The sequence below is a fragment of the Fringilla coelebs genome (genome assembly GCF_963513975.1).
Source record: "Fringilla coelebs genome assembly, chromosome: 2".
In the NCBI taxonomy this organism is placed as follows: Eukaryota; Metazoa; Chordata; class Aves; order Passeriformes; family Fringillidae; genus Fringilla; species Fringilla coelebs.
In genome coordinates this window covers 103,875,258-103,896,850 of record NC_140029.1, presented here as the reverse complement: position 1 = coordinate 103,896,850, position 21,593 = coordinate 103,875,258, and the positions used below count along the sequence as shown (strand labels likewise).

At 35.6% G+C, this 21,593-nt stretch overlaps 1 protein-coding gene across 2 annotated transcripts in view; it reads left to right on the top strand.

Moving 5' to 3' along the window:
• Positions 1–21,593, top strand: part of NCAM2 (neural cell adhesion molecule 2) — a gene marked incomplete at both ends in the record, with an annotated part of 264,672 nt that overhangs the window by 202,094 nt on the left and 40,985 nt on the right. For both annotated transcript variants that reach the window (XM_084226908.1, XM_084226909.1), the window contains one exon: positions 21,253–21,372. In XM_084226908.1, coding sequence (XP_084083034.1) covers positions 21,253–21,372 — 120 coding nt within the window. The remainder of the gene's footprint in view (positions 1–21,252; positions 21,373–21,593) is intronic.

Sequence of the window (21,593 nt, the reverse complement as noted above, 5' to 3'; positions counted from 1 at the left end):
ATAATAAATGGAAGTGTTTTAACTGAGAAGAATGTCCAAGGAAAATACTGTAAGTATTTCTCAACTGTTTTTTTTATTTGTATTAGTCCAGTAGCTGTATCTGTATTAGTGCAGAGTTTCTAACACCAGTTAGAAATAGTCCTGCAACTTTGTAAACTGTTAATTTTTTTTTTAATTACAATTGTTATCCATTTTTCACATCTAGCCAAAAGCCAGCTTTTGAGGCTGTGCATTTCAAAGAGAGTAGAAATGACATTGCATTTGAGAATGTGCATAAAGTATGCAGCTAAATGAATAATTTTAAGTAAGCTGTTATGTAATATTTAATCCTGGGCACTAATTACTGATTGTGAGCTACTTAGTAACTTTCTACATACCTGTTAATATTTGAGATACCTGTTTCAAAAGCATATCATGTTTGTTCAATAAACATTAAATGCCCTCTAAATGGGTGTTTACTTGAATGTCTCTTGGCAGAAAAGAGCATAAGCCTGCCCAAACAGACAAGAGTTCTTTAGGCCCCTGATGAATTGGGGAGTTCACACAGAGTAATGTTAACTCTTGTATCCAAATATGCCTTTTGTTATTTTCAGTGCTACTTAAGGCAGCCCCAACAGTTTTCTGATTAATACTTCAGGAGGTAAAAGGTTTCAGCAGAGTCACGGGAGACAAAATGTTGCAAATCTAATGTGTGTTCTCTCTTTCCCTTTCACATACTGTAATACAAAAAAATTCGTTTTTCTTAGCTCAACACAGTAACTATGTGTATAAATGTAATAATGTAAATCATAATAACATTCATTTTATTCCAGTACAGCTTGAATTTCTCTCAATACTAGAAGAACTAAAGAAGAATGTGCCTGCCTTTTATTTGCAGGGCAGGCACATATTAATGAGTATTGGTTTACTTCTTCCATTTTTTTCATTCAATGTTGCAGCTCAAGTTAGAGACTTTTATTCTCACAACTGCTTCCTTCAATGAATTTGCAAGAATTGTTTTCTGATATGAACTATATCAAATAGTAAAACCTGAACTGACCAGTCTGCATAGTAGGGTGCAAGGTTCTCAACTGAGTAAAAACCCACTCTCTACAGAGTGAATCAGTCAATCACACAGATAATTAATTTCATTGTAAAGCCAGAACAAACATATGTCCTCAATGTTAAATTTGCAAAAAAAATATTCACCTTACTCCCTATAAAACTTTATTTTGTATTATTTCTGTTGTTGGGAAGTTTATTAAAATAGTAATTGATTACAGTAGGAAAGATGTGTGATTTCACAGACCATTGTTACTAGAGTTGACTGGAGCTGGCTTCTTCAAAAATTCACTTTCCTTTTGAAACATTTTTTCAGCATTGAGTGTTGTTGCTCACTTTGGAGATTTCTGTATAACATGAATTGATCTTGGAATTATTTTGGTCCAAGACTTGTTTGAATTCTATGGCTCTAAAATTGGAGTAGAGTGACGGGTACAAATTCCTGCAGTCCTTAAGCAAATGTTATGACCATGAAGGAGATTGGAGCATTTAGGATCTCTGCTGCCACTCCTACTCATATTAAACATTTCTTTGGCAGAGAGCTGCATTACCTCCTGCATACTGTCTTATTATTTCCCCACATCCTCCTTTTTATACTTTCCTTTTTCGCATGGACAATGCAAGCATGTGTTGTCCTCTACATTTTCTTGTCTCCTTATTGTATGCTGAAAGGTTTTGTTGAGAAAACAAAATAGGTCACATTTATGATTTTGGACAAATTAAAGATACCCTTTAATAGCATAAGTTACCAAAAATTACTCCAAGTGATTACAAAAACTAGTAAATATGAATAAAACCTGAAAAGACATCTTTGTCCACAAAGAGCCATGTAGTAAATGCATAAATATTGAAAGGACAGTGGGAAATATTAAAAATTAATACTACATTAATAATTAATTCATGATGTTTTCTGAAATCTCTACTGATATACCACTGTATATAAAGATTGAGACTAAATATCCTATATTTCTCTGAATTGCTCTCTGAGCTATTTTAGAAATCAATAACTAATTCAGATTGTCAAACATTTACTAAACAGAAGACATCTTGTTTTCATAAATCTTATTGAAGATACATTATGTAGTTGTATAGGGAAATCAAAAGTGACCTGGTTTCATTTATCACAAGTCCCTGCAGCCATTCTATATTAAGTTGAAAACTTGTTCTATTTGGGAAGTACTATAGGGCCAAACCAGAAAACCAAAACATGTTACCAAAGCATGGACATAACAATCCAGAACAGAAAAAGCTTTTGCAAACGGAGATGTCAAAAAACAAACTTAGTGTCCTTTTTAAAAAATTAAATGCTGCTAAATTTAAATGGAAATCATTCTGGAATATTGAATCTTTGCATGTTTCTTGGGCATTCAGAGGGTTTTAGCAATTTTTCTATAACATCCATTTAAAATTCTCTCAATTTCTATTTTACCCTACTTACAGTGTCATGTTAAGATAGCCTTGAGATACCCTCTCCAAAATCCCTATTTTCAATTCCTGAAATATTTTTCAAAGCAGCAAAATCTTCTTTGTGTGAAGCTTCATTAGTGTGAAGGTGCTATTTTGTTCTGTTTTGTTTTGATTATTTCTTTCAGATTTTGAGACATTTAGGATACTTTATTGAAAGATAATAGCAAATACATAGTCTTGGGACAGTTTCTGATTGTGCTTAAATAATGAAGAACCATTTTCCTAGCATGTCTCAACATCATCTCAGCTAAGAGGAGGATGTTTATAATGCAGTCAGTTTCCTGTATTACCATTTGTAGTTGGATCATCATAATTTCCACACTGAGTCAATATTCCTAAATGGAAACAAAACCACTTTTTCCATCTGTCCACATTTTAGGGATGGTTTATGGCTAAGATTCAGATATAAATGCTGTTTACACAGGGACAGATAACTGCCTGCACATCTCAAGTGGTGGTGCATACATAATGCATGGGCCATGATTTTTTCCCAGTAGTAAGTGGCAAAATATTCTGAAATTTTACAGGATGGTTATTTATCAGTCAGATTTAACTCAGGAGGGGTAAAACTGCAGACTTTTCTTGCCACAATGTACAAAATGGGCCAATTCTAAAAACACCATCAAGGGAAAGAGACAGAAAAACTTACATGCAGGAAGATGTTGTACCTTGAAGACTGTTAAAATTCCAATACAGGGATTTTCAAGGCTAAGCTGTATTCTGCTCCCTCTCTACTGTGACTTAAGGAAATAATGTAGCTGTCCTCACACAGTAACAAAGAACAACCATAAAGTGATGAAATTAATGAAAAATGCTTTTTAAAATTAAACAAGCCTCACAGAAATGTGGCTAAAGAAGCAAGTTTATAAATAAAGCATTAGGGTGATTAATACATGTTTCAAAAAGTTTTTGAGAATAATTGCTCCTAATGCTAGCAAGTCATTAATTTTCATTTGTTTATTATCCAATAGCTATGTATAAAACCTTCTACAACTAAGATTATAATAGTTTTATTTGTATGAAAACCACAATAGATGCTTATCAAAGTTGTTAGGTATTCTTCTGCAACCAATCATCCAGTAAATACAAATAAGTTTAATCAGGATGATTAGGCAGTATGAAGTGGATTCTATGCAAATCCAGTCTGCAATTCTTTTCATTTTCCTTTTTCTTCAAAAAATCCCTCTAAAGGTGACTTTTGTCTCAAACTTTAGTACTTTGAGCAGGTTTCAGGTAAGGAGAAAATTGTAGTCTTGGCGCTATAACCAGGAATATCTATTTCCCTGTTCTCTCCCCTTTGTCTTTTATAATGAAGAAGATTTCATTTGAAAGTCTGTGCTGATTGCAGCTATTGAAGCAGAGCGCAGAAAGTGAAGCAATCATCTGATACACCAATTTCAGTCTATTAAGGGATTTAAAATCATAATCAACACTCTCATAATTCAGAAAGAGTTCAGGGAGCAAATGGCACTGGGATTTTTCTGCACTTTTTAGGTGCTCCTCTGAATATGAAAATAGTTTGGTAGAAGGCTACCAGCAAATCCAACTTTACAGTGGAGTTCTCTGTGGACCAGAGTCCCAAAGGGTGAGCAGGGAACAGTCCCCTCAGGGCCCAGACATTTATGATTCTGTCAGAAGTGGAAAGAAACCCACTAATCCTGAAGTAGCAGAAACGCAGATAGTAGTGGCAAGATTAATTCTCCGAGGAGAGTTTGCATCCTTTCACCCAGACAGCTGGCAAATCCCCGAGTGTGGGAAGGTGCCCATCCACCATCAGCAAGTGGATAACCATGGGTGAAGAGCATTTACCAGGCTTTCTTCTGTAGGCACAAAGAAACCAGTGACAAGCTGTAAGAGATACCTGTGCTGGGAAAAATCACCTTACCACAATCCACTGTGCATTTTTTTTTTTAAGAAAAGACATTAACTGATTTGTTTCTGTCTAATCAACAAAGACTTCATAAGAAAAAGCCTCCTTTATTTTTCCATTTTGTGCAATATTGACTTCCAAAGAAGAAACAAGATAGAGTCTCTGAAATTCAGTTCTTCATATTCAATCCCACAGAAAGCACCGCTGATTTAACTCTAATAGAGAAGCTATCAAGGTCTTGTTTTGTCTTGACAGCATTACAGACATTAGTAATTCTAGTTTACAAGTAGCAGATAATGCGTTTGTAAAAATTAGCTTTTTACACAAATCCAAACCACAGTGGAAGTGGGTTTGAAACCTGAAAAATGTGCACTCTCTGAAAACATTTGAGCGTCTTCAACAGGAATACAAAACACTTTATTTCCTGTGTTCTTCAATTTACAGGTAGATAAACAAAGATTTTTTTTTTTTCCAAAGCATTATATATTTCTGAGTGAAATACCAAGAAAAAGCAGTCTCTGCATTTCTAGTGCTGCTCAATTTGCTGGTGATAGAAAAACACGAGGAATACATTAAACACAGTCCCTTATTCAGATTACTGTGGGAATTCACCTCTGGCATAGGTGGATGGCTGGCAGCCTTAGAGAAGAGGGATACACATTTGGGGATTTGTGGAGCCAATACCCACCCACACACATCCACACACACCTCCCACCTTTGCTTCCACTAAACTACTTGTGTTTGGAAATTCTCAGATTCCAGGTTAGAGTTCCTTTTTCCTATTTTTAAGTATTGATCTTGTGAAATTTTTAGGCAAAAATTTAAATTAATTAATTTTTAAAATTCAATTATTTATGTTTCATATAAAAACTTAATAAATTTGGAAGACTTCTTAAAGCAAGCCATCTCATTAATTGAGTTTAGAGACATTTGAGGAAGGTTCTTGTTTTCCTCAATTTCTAGGGAGGTTGCTAACGTATAATGCCTAGAAAATTTAGAATTTCTTATATCAGGAACAATTATATCATATGAAATAACTGGATCTTAAAAATCAGAAATGTCTCATCTCATTTATTTTTCTGGGAAACAAAAACCCAAACACACATAACAGAAAAGCCCCCAAACCAAATCAACCAAACACAGACCCCCTAAAAAATGCACACTAAGCCAACCTACCCAAAAACCCCACAAGCTCCAAGTCACTGAACTTTACTGGCATCTATAAGTCTTGGCATTTTTTCAAGAGATATTCTGTTGAGCTTCAACCCTTTTAGTGAAATTTTCTCTGGAATGATAGTTTATCTCTTATAGGATACTAGCATAAAATAATGTCCATAATAGACAAATTATATAAGCTAAATTTATACACCATTTACCAGCTATGAGGTAAAAAGAAAAGAAAGGTATAGAAAATCAGCATGTTACACGAGATGCTTTTTTTAATCTATATCTATGTTTTGTACTTCAATGGTCAAGAATTTTTTTTTATATTGGAGATTCTTCTTTGGATGGCAGAAAGCAGAAACTTTACAAATAATGTGCAAAAGATAATATTATTCAGTAGTAAAATTGTTACTTGTAAATATATTTCAAGCAGTGATATCAAAATATACCACAGATAATTTATCACCAGATGTTTATATTTCTTAAGTGACTATTTTATTGAAGGAGACAATAATTTTTGAAGCCTTGTGATAGCATAATCAGACTATGGGCAAGAGGAAGTGAAATATGTTTTTACAATTTTCCATTTAAAGGTAAAATGAAATGATGAAAAATATTTCTAGCTTAGAAATGTTGAAATATTTATTCTTTCTTGAAGAAAAGAAAATCCTTGACAGGTGAACAAGTTGCATTATATTACTTTTCTGAAAAATAAACACAGCATAAGGAAAACACCTGTGCTTGTACAGCATCTTAAATATATGGAAATGGAAGAACCATAAATTTAAGATTTCAACTTCTGCTAATAAGGAGTTATGCAGTTAAAAGCACTAATGCAATTACTTGCTTTCAACATAACTTTAGTTTTTTTCTCTCTGGGTTTTAACAACCTATAACTCAAATCTGAAATAACTAATTCTCTGTAATTTCACATTCAAATCTCAGCAGGTTCTGTTTACTTCCTTTTTCACCTGAGTACTCTACATTTCATGTACTTCATGAAATTCTAGAATAATTTAGCTTCCTAAATTCCTAAAAGTCCCAAAAGGATTCTTGTCATCATCAGCTCCAACTCCCTCAGATTGCAGGATGGCCAACTTCCAAGTTTTGCTAGGACTTTGCCCGGAGTTCTAAATGTCTCTGTGGATGGAAATTCCATATCTAGCAGTTTGTTTGTGAAATGAGTGGCTTTTTTCAAACCAGGTCCTGTCTCTGCTATTTTATTCACATACATTTAACTGGGTTTTAAGGCACATCATAGAAGATAAGTGTTTTCTCTTACCCAAGACCTGTTCTTAAATTACTGTGCTGTGTGTTCTGCCTGGTACTGCTGCTCCTTTTACTACACATGTCCTTAAAGTTAGAAGAAGTTATGTACATGCCCACGTTGATGAGGCAATCAAAACTAGAAGTCCTCTCCTTCTGTATTGCGCTATTTAGTTTTGAATTTGCTATACCAATGAGAAGGTACCAATAATGTAGGCAACTCACAATAAAAGTTCTTAGTGAAAACAAAACATAAACCAGTAAATTTTAAAAAAAGTCATTCCATTTGCTTTTTAAATTTTATATATAGATACAGATATGTATAACATTCCAAACTCTGAAATAGTGTGGTGTGTTTTGGTTTTTTTGGGGGGCAGGGTGGAGGGTTGGGGTTTTAGGGGATTTTGGTTTTGCCTGTGCAGATCATTTTCTTGGGTAAAACTACTAAATTTCATTTTCTGTCCTTAAGCAGAACATTTTGGTGGACATCATATAAACAAAAGTCTTTCAGAAGACTTCAAAATTTTATTGTGTCATAGAATTATAGACTGGTTTGGGTTGGAAAGGACCTTAAAGCTCATCTCATTCCAAACCCTGTGCCATAGGCAGGGACACCTTCCACTAGACCAGGTAGCTCAGAGCCCCGTCCAACCTGGCCTTGAACACTTCCAGGGATGGAGTGTCCACAGCTTCTCTAGGAAATTTGTGCCAGGGTCTCACTGTCCTCATAGGGAAGAATTTCTGCATAGATTTCCCCTGAGATTTCAGAAACACCATTATGGCAGAAGATATCCTTTCCTATTATAAAACAAAGCAATTAATATCTCTTATTATTGAAATTGAGAGGAAATCTAATAGAGAGATTAGTAAGAATTCATGTAAATTGCCTCTTAGGTTGCAGGTTTTGTATTTACTGCTTCTTTTGTACTAAAGCATGCAAGTATGTACCCCACCAATTACTGAAACAGTTTCCCAGTGTAACAATACTTAACCATTACACCAGGAAGATTTTCAAATAGATTCCTGAGAGATACAAATCCCATATAATTAAATAATTTTCCTAATGAGTTTAATGATTAAGGAGAATATATCTGTATAATTTTTAGATCAAACAGAAATAAATTGCAAATAGCTCAGTAGGCTAAGTCAGCACTCAAAATTACTTTCAGAGTTGAAAATCTTCAAGGCAGAATTCATTAATTTCTACTGCAAGCTGCAAAAGCAGAAGGAAAAATGCCTTCATCAACCTGTCCCAGGGGAAAAATATATCTTGAGACATTTAATTTCTTGTCATATCTGGCAGATTTGACTCGCTATGGCATGAATTGTGATCCCATTCAGTTCAACAATAGCAGTTACTATTCATGAGGAGTGTTTGTGCCTTTCTGGAATACTATGTATGTACACCACAAATCTACAAGTATCTGAAGACTCAGAGGTTTTTGTCCCTGTTAAATGATGGCATAAGCCAGTCAGAAAGAAAATTCTGTGTCATGAATTGAGTTTTAGGATATGGGTCTTCATTTATCAGATGTTAGGCAGGCAGTTTAAGAACAGCAAAATCGTGGCTCAAAAACCCCTATAAAGCTACACCCCAAAAAAATATTTTTGCTTTATACCCAACTTTTTTATTATGTCATATTTATTATCATTGCCAATATGACTGAAATTAATGTTTTCATTTAAGAAATTGCCCATTTTCAGTGGGCAATAATTGTTAATATTTTCAAAAAATTTGTGGATTATTCCTCTTATATGTTAATATCAAATGATAATATTGATAAGACTAAACTCTTTTTCTTTTCAAAATAAACTGAGTATTTAGTTTGATTCAAAAAATAGTTTTCTTAACTTAAAACCTGCTTTGAAATTACAAGAAGGCAGGAATTGCATATATATATACTATTAACTATTAATATACTATAGTGTTGTAAGACTTGATACAAATAATATGAATAAAAAGTGCTTAATTTTTTTTAAAAAAATCTTATTTCTTGGGATGAAATGGCATTATGCATATTTCCAATAAATTTTTCAATAGCAAGCTGTCATTAACAAAACCAAAACTGAAAGAATGTATGCAGCTTTATTACTATTATAGGCTACAAATAAATGTGAGGACAAAGACCAGTTTTTATCCAATTTATTTTGCCTGCATGTAAGAAAGTTATTCAGCTCTTTAATTTTGTCTCTATACTGATTTTGGCCTCCATCCAAATCTTTGCTGTAAAAGTCTCTTGTGGTTGAAAAGGTTGAACTGTAAATAAATGTCTTAAACTAAATTATATGGATGGATTAGAGAGACTGGAAAGTGAGAAGTGTAAAGGGAAAACGATGTTTAAACATTTCAGGTTTTTATACAGACCTGAAACATCAGGAGAATGAGATGTACTTTTCACATTTAAAGGTGAATGAAATGTCATGAGAAGTGAAGAGAATCCAGACAATTTACTGCACAGCATGAGTTCATAACTAAAAGCAAGTGAGTTTTATGCAGATATAACCACTATATGAACTTACTCTTTTTTTCCTGGTAATTCTGTGTTTGTAATTGCATTTGGTCAGCCAGTCAAAGCTCATTGCACAATGTGGTTTATGGTTTACTCAAGACGCAGACTTAAAAATCTGTAGGAACAAATGGAAGATACTTTGCAAGAGTGTGTTGTAAATATTTTAATAAGAAATTAGAGGGAGAATCAGTCATTCCAAACGTATTTCACCTGGTGCTGTTGTGATAACTCTGGTCTATTTCCTATTTAGACCTTTCAGGCTTTTCATAACTGCATACTCTCAAGTAAATTTATGGTGAACAGCTGATCTGATGTAAAGGTCTTGCTGACGTGGCTTGTAAAGGTAAATCTTGTTAAGCAAAGAGTGATGCAGTGCAGTATTGAGTATGAACTGATAAATGAGACACATGGTGCAGCTGCAAATTTTGCCTTTCAAGTGCATTGTATTCATCCACATTTATTGTACATTGCTTGTCTACTTAGAGAAAGATAAGGTACATTTATGGAATATTTATGTGTATATAAACTTCTGCTGCACTTTTTAATACAAAATAGAGATGTGCTCCAGGATGACAGAGTATTCTTCAAGTATTTTCAAGGTCATTGAAAGACAGAGTGGTTATGAATAGAGCTCTTCTTCAGCCACATACAAGAATGAGGAGCAGAACAATAGCATAGCCCTATCTGTATTACATTTCACAATATCTTTAAATTACCCTCTTTTTTAATGGCTTTTTTCTGTCTCCCCATTTCTTTCTTTATTGGTAAGAAATAAATTATAGTATACTGGACTGGGATGGGGATGAGGAGAAAAGTTATGAAGGAAAATCATCTTTGCATGTAAGAAGCAAAAGAACAGTTCTTGAAATCATCATTCCTGTCAGCCTTGAGGGCTCTCTGTTTACAGAGTAGGGAATGTTAGGAAAGACACATTTGGGATCATGAAAATAGCCTCTGTAGAGATAGCAGAAATCAGGAGCTGCTTTGTTCTTTTTTCAAGTGGTGGTGGTTAGGTTTCTGCCAGCTCCTGAATTGAGAAACAGAGCAAGACATTCTTTTCCTCACACTTTGCATGCACCAGACTTGAAAAGTACATGGCTTAGAGGAGTGAAAGACAGAAGTCCTGTGTCAGAACCTGCTTCTTAGGCAGCTCCAAGGCTGCAGCAAGTTATGTGAGCAAAGCCATACATATTTTACATATTCTGTTTGTTACTGTTAGGAAGCAGAATTAAAGTGAAATTTAAAATGTTGGCATTTTAAATAGCAGTCTTAATTGAGAGACAAGTCTTGCTAACACCTATGAATTTACCTATGAAAAATTTTCTGCTTCTCTAAGCATAGTATTTAAAATATTTCATTCCCTGTGCTCCCAGGTATTCCTTTGGCTTACCATTAGGAACTTCTGAATTCTCAACATCTGTTTTGTTTCACTGTAAGAATACTGACATATTTGTAGTATTGAGTAGTTTAGGTCCATCTGGTTAAGGAAAGCCACATCTAATTTGTATATAATAACACCGTACAGTTTTGTAACACCATAAGAAAACTAGTGAATAATTTTTTGTTCATACAAAACATCCTAAATATGTTGCAAAGCCTCATATGAGAAAGAAATTGCCTCTTAGCTCTGCAGAACTTTGATGACAATAGGAAGTAGGTGCAGTTATTAAAAGTCATTAATTCCTTAGACTTTGGAGGCATTTTGGCCACAACAACCCCTGCAGTGCTGCAAGCTGAGGCAGGGTGGCTGGAAAGCTGCTGAGAGGAAAAGGACATGAGGATGTTGGTCAGCAGTGACAGAATGTGAGCCAGCTGTGCCCAGGTGGCCAAGAAGGCCAGTGGCACCTGGCCAGGATCAGCAGTGGTGTGGCAGCAGGAGCAGGCAGTGACTGTGCCCCTGTGCTGGGCACTGCTGAGGGCACACCTCAATCCTGTGCTCAGTTTTGGGCTCCTCACTGCAAGAAAAACATTGAGGGGCTGGAGTGTGTCCAGAGAAGGGAACAGAGCTGGGGAAGGGTCTGGAGCACAAGTCTGGTGAGGAGCAGCTGAGGGAGTTTGATCTGGAGGAAAGGAGGCTCAGTGATGAATTTATACTTCTCCACAACTCCCTGTAAGGAGGCTGTTGCCAGGTGGGGGACAGTCTCCACTCCCAGGCAATTAGTGACAGGCCAAGGGAGCGCAGTCTTAAACTGCAGCAGGGAAAGTTCAGGCTGAACATCACAAAGAATTTATTTCATTCAAAGGGTTGTTAAACTTTGGGATAACTACCCAGGGAGTGGTGATGGAGTCGCCATCCCTGGAGTTGTTCAAGAAACAAACGGATATGGCAGCTGAAAAAGTTGCAATCAGTCAGAGCTTGGACTCAATCTCAGAGGTCTTTTCCAACTGAAGTGATTCTACAACTTTTTGTTGGTTTTGTTTTTCTTTGGGTTTTGTTTCTGTTCGATTCTGTTTGTTTGGGAGGGTTTTTTGTTTGTTTGTGGGGTTTTCACTATGAAATTTTTTGAAAAATACCTTTGCCAAGATTTCTTCTCCTGGTAAGATGAAAAGCTTCAGTTTCTCCATGTTTTGCTGCTCTGGAATGTGGTCTGGAGATTGTTTATCCAAACATGTGAATTGTTTTTAAATAATAACCAATCACCCTCACCTGTGTCAGACTCTGAGGAGTCAGTCACGCGCTTTCATTACCATTCTTGTTAAACCTTCTGATGTATCTTTTCTCTCTTTCTTTAGTATAGTTTTAGTATAGCATTCTTTAATATAATATAATATCATGAAATAATAAATCAGCCTTCTAAGAACATGGAGTCAGATTCTCTTCACCTTGTCCTGAGGACCCTAACAAACACCACATGGGTTTTTTTTTTTTTGGTTTTTGATTAAAAGAGAATATATTTAGCCAAATAATCAGTGACTAGTTCAGGATAAGTTGCTAGTTTAGACCTGAGTTTCACCCTGATGTATGAAATCAGTCACCAGGCTCTTCAGATGACAAACTGTGTGGGTTTACTACACCATGACCTAGTGTATTCACATGCAACAGAACCTATCCCAGGTGCACCACTGGAACTAGTGGGGACTCATGCTCAGAAGATGCAGCTTTTGTCTGCTGTGAATTCAGGTGAAGCCTACCTCACCTTCTGCCCAGGATCTTTCAGCAACAAATATTTCATGGGTAGAGTTTTGAATGTAGGAGACCATTTCCAACTCCAGCTTTGTGTGGCAAATGTCAGATGGGATGGAAGTCACAACAGGAACTCCACTGTAGGAACAAAAAAAAAAACCCAAATAAACAAAAAAAAAACCCAAAAAAACAACCAAACAAACAAAAAACACCAAAAAAAAAAAATTAGCAGAGCAGGAAAAACTGACATACCAGTAATTCTTTGTGCCCTGCAAGGGAAAGTGAGAGATTCCAACTTCTGTTCTGCCATGTATGAAATAGAATAGGATACAGTTTGATTTATACAGCTGAGGAATGAGACAAAGTGATATAGGTGCAGTAAGAGTAGAGGAAGGGAAGGTATAAATTCATAACTAAGTCTTGCCTCTCCCCTCAAAGTATACTTCCTTCTTCAATAATCCAGGTTATATTGCAAACTTTGATATAAAACAGGGAATACATAGTAGCATTACCTACAAGCTGATCATGAACATGTTTTTATAGTCTCTTAATAAATGATCTCATTTTATTTTCTGGGTTGTCTCCCATTCACCATTATTTTCAGCCTTAAAGGGTATTCAGAAAGAGAAAAAACAATAGGATAAATGACAGTGTGAATTATCTTAATAAGGGCATTGGTTGCCCCTCTGCATTGAGATTACACCTGTTATTCCTTTACTACATTTTGCAGTATTTTGTGTTCACTCAAAGAAGTATTACTTACTTAGATGTGCTAATTCTGCTGTCTTTCTGTGTTCATATTGCCAGTGTAAGTTCAGTGTATTCAATGGCCTCGCATTTTTTCTTACCAGATAATTTTGAAACTAGTCTCTACAGAAAGTGAATTTGATTAATGAAAATGTTTAACTTAATCAGGTTTTATATCTAGCAGTATAATTTGTACTACTAAAATTGCAGCAATTATAGTGACATAAATATTTAACAATGAACCCTGCTGAGAACATTAGTCATGTGTTAGAAAGCATTTTGAACAATACTTTCTTTTCACATCATGAAGGGAATATCTGGTAGAAGTCCAAATCCCCATTGATTTCACTGCATTCATTTATGGTTTCATAAAACTTTTTAGTATAGTCCTTTTCAAGTGTCTGGTTGCTTCTCCAAGCAAAATCTTACCATTAAGAATTTTGCAATAGTTTCATAGCAGAGGGCAAAATGTTCCAAGAACCAAGATAGTATTCCCATTTAATTTATAGAATCAGAAAATTTGATTGGCAGGAATATCTGTAATTTATGTGCTCCAAACCTCTGCTTGAATCAAGACTACTGCCAGTCTTAGATCAGGTGTGATTTTGTCTCACTCAGTCTCAAGTCCCAGGGATGGAGATATGGAGATTCCTCACCCTCTTGTCTTGGAATAACCTGTTTCAGTGCTTCATGTCTCTCCCAGTGTATCAATATTTCGAATACCTAGTCTGAACTTGCCAAAAAAAAAAAAAAGTGCAGTCACTTTTTCTAAGGACTGTGCTAAAGTCCAGTCGTCATGAGATGCAGAATTTGTATTGATTAAATTAATGCTTCTAAGTGCTGTGATAGGAAACTGTTAGCCATCACTGAATGTTGTTTAAATGATTGTCTGATAACTTGCAACACTACAAAACACTGACAATGCTGTGAACACATAGAGAAAAGATTATAAAATATTTCTCAATAACTTGTTCCAAAACACTTATTAAATAAATAAAATTCAGAGCTAATGAGTATTGGGAGGAGACCTGACACTTTAAAAGAGGTAATTCATTTGTTTTTGAAATGTATTTGAATTGTGTGATTTTGAAGCTGAGAATGTATGTCCATTTTTACCTATTGCATTCTGTAAAGACTTTTTTCATTCAGGATGCCTTTGTTTAGTTTAACAAGATCTTCTTACAGGGAATATCCCTTGTTTCATGCACTCCCTATCCTGGTGATACTGAACTTTATATTTGGTGGTATTTATGAAGTTTTAATCACCCATTCTTACTTTCTCCTCTCCTTTTCCTCTTCCATTTCCTTCTCTCTTTTCCCTTTCCTATTCTTTGACTTCCATTTCCCTTTCCTTTAATATCCACAAGAGCCTTTTATGGAAGTTGACTGCATTTTTAGAGATTTGGTATTAGGCAGCTGACTTAGTCATCATAAAGTTAGTCAAAGAAATACATAAATAAAAACTTGGAGAAAGAGTTTTTAAAGAGTGTGTGTTTGAAATATAAATTCCATTGTAGCAGTGATGGGAAACAGAATCTGTCAAAGCTAGATCCTGGTTCCCCATGATTACTGGTAGATGCTAATCAGTAATCAGTACCAGTGGCAGGATTCTTTCATGAAATATTTGATTTTAGTGTCAAATCAGTATAACAGAAAAATTTGAAAAAGATATCAAGGTAATATGGTTTATTTTATCATTTGAAGTACAAATATTTTTTGTAAACCTCTAGCCTAAAAATATTACATGCATTAATTATTTTTTTAATTACTGAATAGGTGATTTATTTTGTATGCAATTCCTGCAACAGTGTTTCTATTCTTAATAAAGATGTGACAGGTTTGCTGATATGATAATCTATCTCAATACATTGCTTTTGTTCCTTTGTTTTCTTTTTTTCCCTGTGTGCTCTGCTGTTATTCTGATTGAAACCAAGTTGAAGTAAGGGTGGATTTTTTAAAAATAAATGAACTTCTAAAGCAAGTCTATTCATTTTTATACCTGAAGTTTGTTAAATGAAGAACCCCTTCGTCTGGATTCATGATGATTAAATGAATTATAAATTATGTTGTCAATCCATAGATTTTCTCTTTTCTAGGCACTTTAGTTTACACTCCTGCTTGCTTTATTTTCTTTAATTTATTGTACTCTGCATTTTGTAACTATGATTTTCCCATGGATTCCTTAACCTTTTCTGATTAGTTTTTTTTTACAGTAGAAATAAGTATCAAAGAAAATCCCTGAATAGGGATGCTACTTTTGGTTCAGTTTGTATAGTGATATCTCAAAATCCAGCCCAGTAAAATTAAAAATTAAGTACATGGAAGAAAGGAGCTGAACATGGTAATTGTGTTTTAATGTGTTATATATTAATATTAATAAAAATATTACAGCTATTTTTTGCCAAATGCATTTTTAATATCAGCTACTGAAAAGTGTTTTGTAAAGAAATTACTCATGTTACTGAACATTAGATTATATTAATTATACCTGATCTACTGCACTGTGTATCTTTATTCATGGGGTTTTATTTGTATTCACAGTTAAATAAATGGCTAATACTTTTATTCCAAATTAATGTAATAATTATACATTATAGTGCATAGAAAGATGGAAATTCTGGGAACAGAACCATTTTATCTAATTATTAAAATGGTGACATTTGTTTCTGGTGTTTTAGTGAATTACTTAAAGTTAGATATTGTCGCCAATTTATGCCAATGATTTTACTGACAGTATGATTTGCTATCATTATCTTTATTTCATAGAATGTGCAACTTGAAATATTTTCATTATTAAAGTTCATTTATTTGTGTTAGCTGAATTCTGACAGTTATAGCCAGATGCTTGAATGAGTATTTATGAAATTAATTGTTATTTGTGCAAGGCAGACAGATGGAACTGAGACAGCCTGGCTGTTTCTGCATATGAATTAACATTTTGTCTATTGTGTAGCAAAATAATTTTTTTTATTTTTTCCCCTGTATTTCTCCCCTGTGGCAATTTCTAACTTCATGCTGTCAATATTTCTGTGAGCTAACTGTGAGTCTCAGCTAGCAAAAAGAAGTTATATACTCTTCCTCCTACTGTGCAAACACATAGAATAAACAAAACAGTTGTTGCTCATCCCAGGCAGACAGATTTTGGGCGAAGTTCCTCATATTCTGTGACATCTACAAGAGTCTCAGACATTTGTACAGAACCTTATTACTTTATCACCTTAAGTTGCTGTCTTCCCATGACTTTTTCTCCTGCCCTTAAAAGAACATGAATCATCATCACCAAGAGAAACCTGTTTAAGCTTCATAAAAATGCTATTCTTTTTTTTTTCCCCTCTGAAAGAGATTCAGGTATTTTCAGGGGACTCAGTTTTTCCCTGAGAGTAGTAAAATAATGAGTAGTAGGTGCAGGCAAAGTGCTTTTAAATCAAAACACTCCCCTTATTACCATGCACAGTAGTCAGGCTGCACACATAATATAGTAATATTGATTCAGATTAAAGGGAGAGAAGTAAGAAAAAAACCCCAAACCATCCTCACATTTGTAATGCTTCTTTGACAGAAATTTCACTCTGCCACCACAATCTCACATATATAGGAGTGAAGATGTTGTTTCAGCAACAATGCCTCAGCTACTTTGTTTCAAAATAAATTTATATCCTTCTTCAGTTTGATCTGACATCCCCAGGGGATGGAATCTGGAACTGGAATAACATTGTTCTGTGCAGCAGATACCTCTCCAATGAGAGCAGTGTAACAATGTGCTATTTCTGTTAATTAACCTCATATGAGTTCCACTTTGGGATTAATGTAGAGGAACTGTACTGCAAGCTCCCCTAACCTTCTTTTCCTTGGTGATGCTTTATGTAATATATCACAATTCTTAGAAGGTTTCTGAGGCAGGTTACTTCAGTGAAAAGACAATTTAATATGCCAGACATTTTTCCTCTCATTCTGCTGTAATAAAGTACCATAAACAACCTACCCTGGACCAGAGAAGCAGCTGGGGAATTTTGTTTCGGTTTTACTGACTTGGATTTATGGTACAATTTATTTCACAACAAATCTTGTGTTAGATGTTGCTTTCCCATGGTTCATTTTAACAGCAGTTAAAATTCTGAGAAAATAAAAGGAAGTTTTCTAGATGAAGCGCTTGCAAGCTGTATTTTAAATAGTATGAAGTTCTGCCTTTTTTTCTATCTAACATATTTCTGTGGGGTTTTGTTCTGTACTGAGTTAATTTTTTAGACTTTTTTGCTTGCAAATTACGAGAATCTGTATAATAAAAAGGACTTTATATTTAATGTTGCTTAAACTTTAGGATTAACATATTATCACATAATAGGTTAAACCTAATTTTTTCAGTAAAATTTAATTCTTTTCTGTTGTGTTTCTTTTTAGCTTCTGGTTGACAAAATTTTAAAAACCCAACCAAACTAGCGACAATATTTGTGGCATATCTTGTCAAAAAATATTAATAATTTTGTATTAAAGCCTTAATATAGCATACTAAACCAAAACACCAGGTAACTTCTTGTGTCATACTGTCCTCCAAGGCTACCTTGAGACTTAAAGCCTCACTTATAAATGGATAACACTAAGCTCTGAGCTATTGTGCACCATGTTAATTTATTAATTAACTAACTTAAATTAGATAATTTATTTAATTTGGAGAGCTCACAAGTGACTGCTCTGATTTTCCCTCTTTGGAGTATTCCTTCCAAATCTAGTCCTCAATCAAACTAGTCACCATGTGAATTATCCCAGCAAAATCAATCCACAAAATTGAATTATCCAGTTAAAGCTCACAGATACTGTGATTAGAAAGACAATATCTACTGATAAAGAGCTAGAAGAAAGTGGAAAATCTCCAATGATACTCTGAAAGAAAGGGATTTCACTTTCAGTATATCTGGAACTTGATATCCATCAATAATTATGCCAATGGCATAATGTAAACATATGGTATGTAGTCGACTGGTTCTTTTCACATTTATCTACTAAATGTGAAAGAAATAAAAAAAATATCTATTGTGCCCAGGGCTATTTTCATGTGAGAAAAATTTATTTATATATGGAAAGATGAATAAGCTGATTTTATACTTAAATTACAGATACACACATGGAAAAAAAAATTAACTGGTTTATGAAGTATTTTCAGTATTTTCTTCCAATCTCAACTCCTAGCAAGCAGTAAAATTTTCATTTCTCTTAGATTACTCTTCAATCCTGCACTTTTTTAACACTCTGTGTGACAGCTTCTTAATCTTAATTACCCCAAGTATTCTTTTACAACTGGTGTATGTATTCTAATCCAAAATGGGTTTTTTTTGTTTTCAGATATCCATAGTTATTATTTTTTCCTACATATTTAATATATACACCTCACGCCATCACTGATAATAAGTGGGTCCACTTTTTGAGGACATATTACGCTAACAGATATGTCTGGGTTAATTCCACAGATGTAATTGCAAAAGTCATTGTATCTAGAAAAACATAGTGCTGTGCAGGGGATTCTAAAATATACACTGATTCTTTAAATACTGCATAAATAAGAAATTTTATTCATTTCTATAGGTCCCAGGGGTGTTTATAAAATCAGATCCTTAGGTTTCATGTAGCTAACACATTTGCATTTTTTTAAATGAAGACTCGTAGTCGTGCTTTTATGTTGTTTAAATTTTAAATACATTTACAGTAGCACTAATATTTGCTATGCCCTAAGGTTTCTTTTCAGTGAAATTATTCAGCCTTGGAAAGTAATCATGGCTGAAAGGCAAGTCAAATACTGCTACTGCTTAGTTAAGTTTTAAGTTTCATCTTAACAGAACTCAGTGATATATCTCCTAATTCTATTCTTATTCTCATGATGATACATTATTTTTTCATGACATGATTATACTTCAGAGTTCAGTATTTTTAAATCTCATAAATTGATAAAGCTAAAACATGCTGGAAGACATACAAGTCTATTGGTCTATTTACAAGAAAACAGTTATGTTTCAATGGCAAATTCATGCAAAATGCCCATAATAGAGTGTGAAATGTAGAAGTTACTGTTTTTCCAAATTCATTAAATCCCTTTAGCTTCACATTTAATGGGAACTCTGTTGGACTGCTGTAGGAACTAAAGAAATAGATATTCTAATAAATCTGCACTGAAAAGAATAACAAAGAGTATGGACAGAAATAATTATGCTTTCATTGGATATATAACTTGAAGGCCTAAAGCAACTAAAAAATGCTTCTTTATAATGAAAAAAATTAGGCTCCCTAGGGACTGTGTAAGATACTACTGGCTCTTTTTTAGGATACTAGATTTCTACAGCCACTTGCCAGGTACAGGGGAAGAACGAGCTCCCTGCTCCTGCTGGCCACGCTGTTCCTGGCACAGGCCAGGAGCCATTGGCCTCCTTGGCCCCCAGGGCTCACTGCTGGCTCATGCTCATGTCAGCCAGCACCCCCAGGTCCCTTTCTGCTGGGCACTGTCCAACCACTCTGTCCCCAGCCTGTAGTGCTGCAGGGGGTTATTGTGGCCAAAATGCAGGACTCGGCACTTGGACTTATTAAACTCCATCCCACTGGACTCTGCCCATCCATCCAATCATTCCAGGTCTCTCTGCAGAGCCCTCCTACCTTCCAACAGATCAACACACACTCCCAGCTTAGTGTCATCTGCAAATTTACCAGTGAAAGGCTCAATCCCCTCATCCATGTCATCAATAAAAATATTGAACAGAGCTGGCCCCAGCACAGACCCCTGAGGACACTACTGGTGCTGGCCCCAGCTGGATGCAGCACTGCTCACCACCACTCTGGGCCCGGCCATCCAGCCAGTTCCTAACCCAGCAGAGAGTGCCCTGTCCAAGCCCTGGGCTGCCAGCTTTTCCAGGATGTGCTGTGGGACACAGTGTCCAAGGCCTTGCTGAAATCAGGTACACAACACCCACAGCCTTTCCTGCATGCACCAGGTGGGTCACTTGGTTGTAAAAGGAGTTCATCCCATGTGGTTCCCACTGCTGCTCAGGGAGTGGAGTCCTTCCCCTTCTCCAGCACAGGGTCCCTCCCATGGGAGACAGTTCTCCATGAGCTGCACCAGACTGAGTCCATCTCATGGACAACAGTTCTCCATTAATTTCTGCAGCATGGGTAAACTCTTGTCCACGATCAATTCCTCAAGGACAGGCTGCTTCAGCGTGGTTCCCCCACAGGGTCACAAATCCTACCGGGAAACCTGCTCCAGCATGGGCCCCTGGAATGGGTGTGCAGGTCCCTGCCAGGAGCCTGTTCCAGCACAGCCTTCCCACAGGGTAAAAGCCTTCTCTCAGCATCCATCTGCTCTGGTGTGTGCCTCTTCCATAGGCTGCAGGAGAGCTCTGCATCCTCATGGTCTCCCATGGGCGGTAGGAGCACAGCTGCATCTCCATGGGCTGCACCAGGGGCTGCAGGGGAATCTCAGTTTTGGAGCAACACCTGCCCCTCCTTCTGCACTGACCTGGGTGTCTGCAGGACTGTTCCTCTCACATCCTCATCCCGCTCTTCTCCAGCCACAAGTACATCTGCACAATAACTTTTTTCCTTCTTAAATACGTTATCACAGAAGGCTACTGTCACAGATGGGCTCAGACCTGGCCAGCAGTGGGTCCAGCCTGGAGCCAGCTGGGATTGGCTCTGTCAGACATGGGAGAAGCTTCCAGCACCTTCTAAGAGAAGCCACCCCTGCAGCAGCCTCACTACCAAACCCCATACACCGTGCTCACAATCTGAACATAAGATATTGCTCCCCATCAAGGTCCTTAGTGGTTGCCCCACACTGACTTCACTGTTCCTTCAGAAGCATAACTTGCCCAGTCACAACAATGATTTCAGTGATTTTACACAGGTGAAAAAAGGGACTATTAGTGCTCAACCAAAAAGCTGATGTGATAAAACCAATGTACTGTCAGAGCACGAGACTTGTTACTTACAAGTGAAGAAAGCAAATTATGAATGTGTCTTACTTTTCTTTTTATAAATTTATTTCTTCATCAAATTTTATTCTTTTTTTTTTTTCTTTCCTTTAGCTATGGTTGTTCTGAGCAATTTGGAACCAAATACAACCTATGAAATCAAAGTAGCTGCCGTAAATGGAAAAGGGCAAGGAGAGTATAGCAAAATTGAAATATTTCAGACCTTACCTGTCCGTGAGTAAAACTTGTGCTGTTAAATTATTGTTGTTGTTGTTGTTATTATTATTATTATTATTATTATTATTATTATTATTATTATTATTATTATTATTATTATTATTATTATTATCTCTTTATCTCTATATTTGAATTATGATCCACTGTAGATAATGTTTCAGGTTTCTAATCCACTCCCCAGTGTATTGTATCAGTTTTTACATTGTTTCTCAGAAATC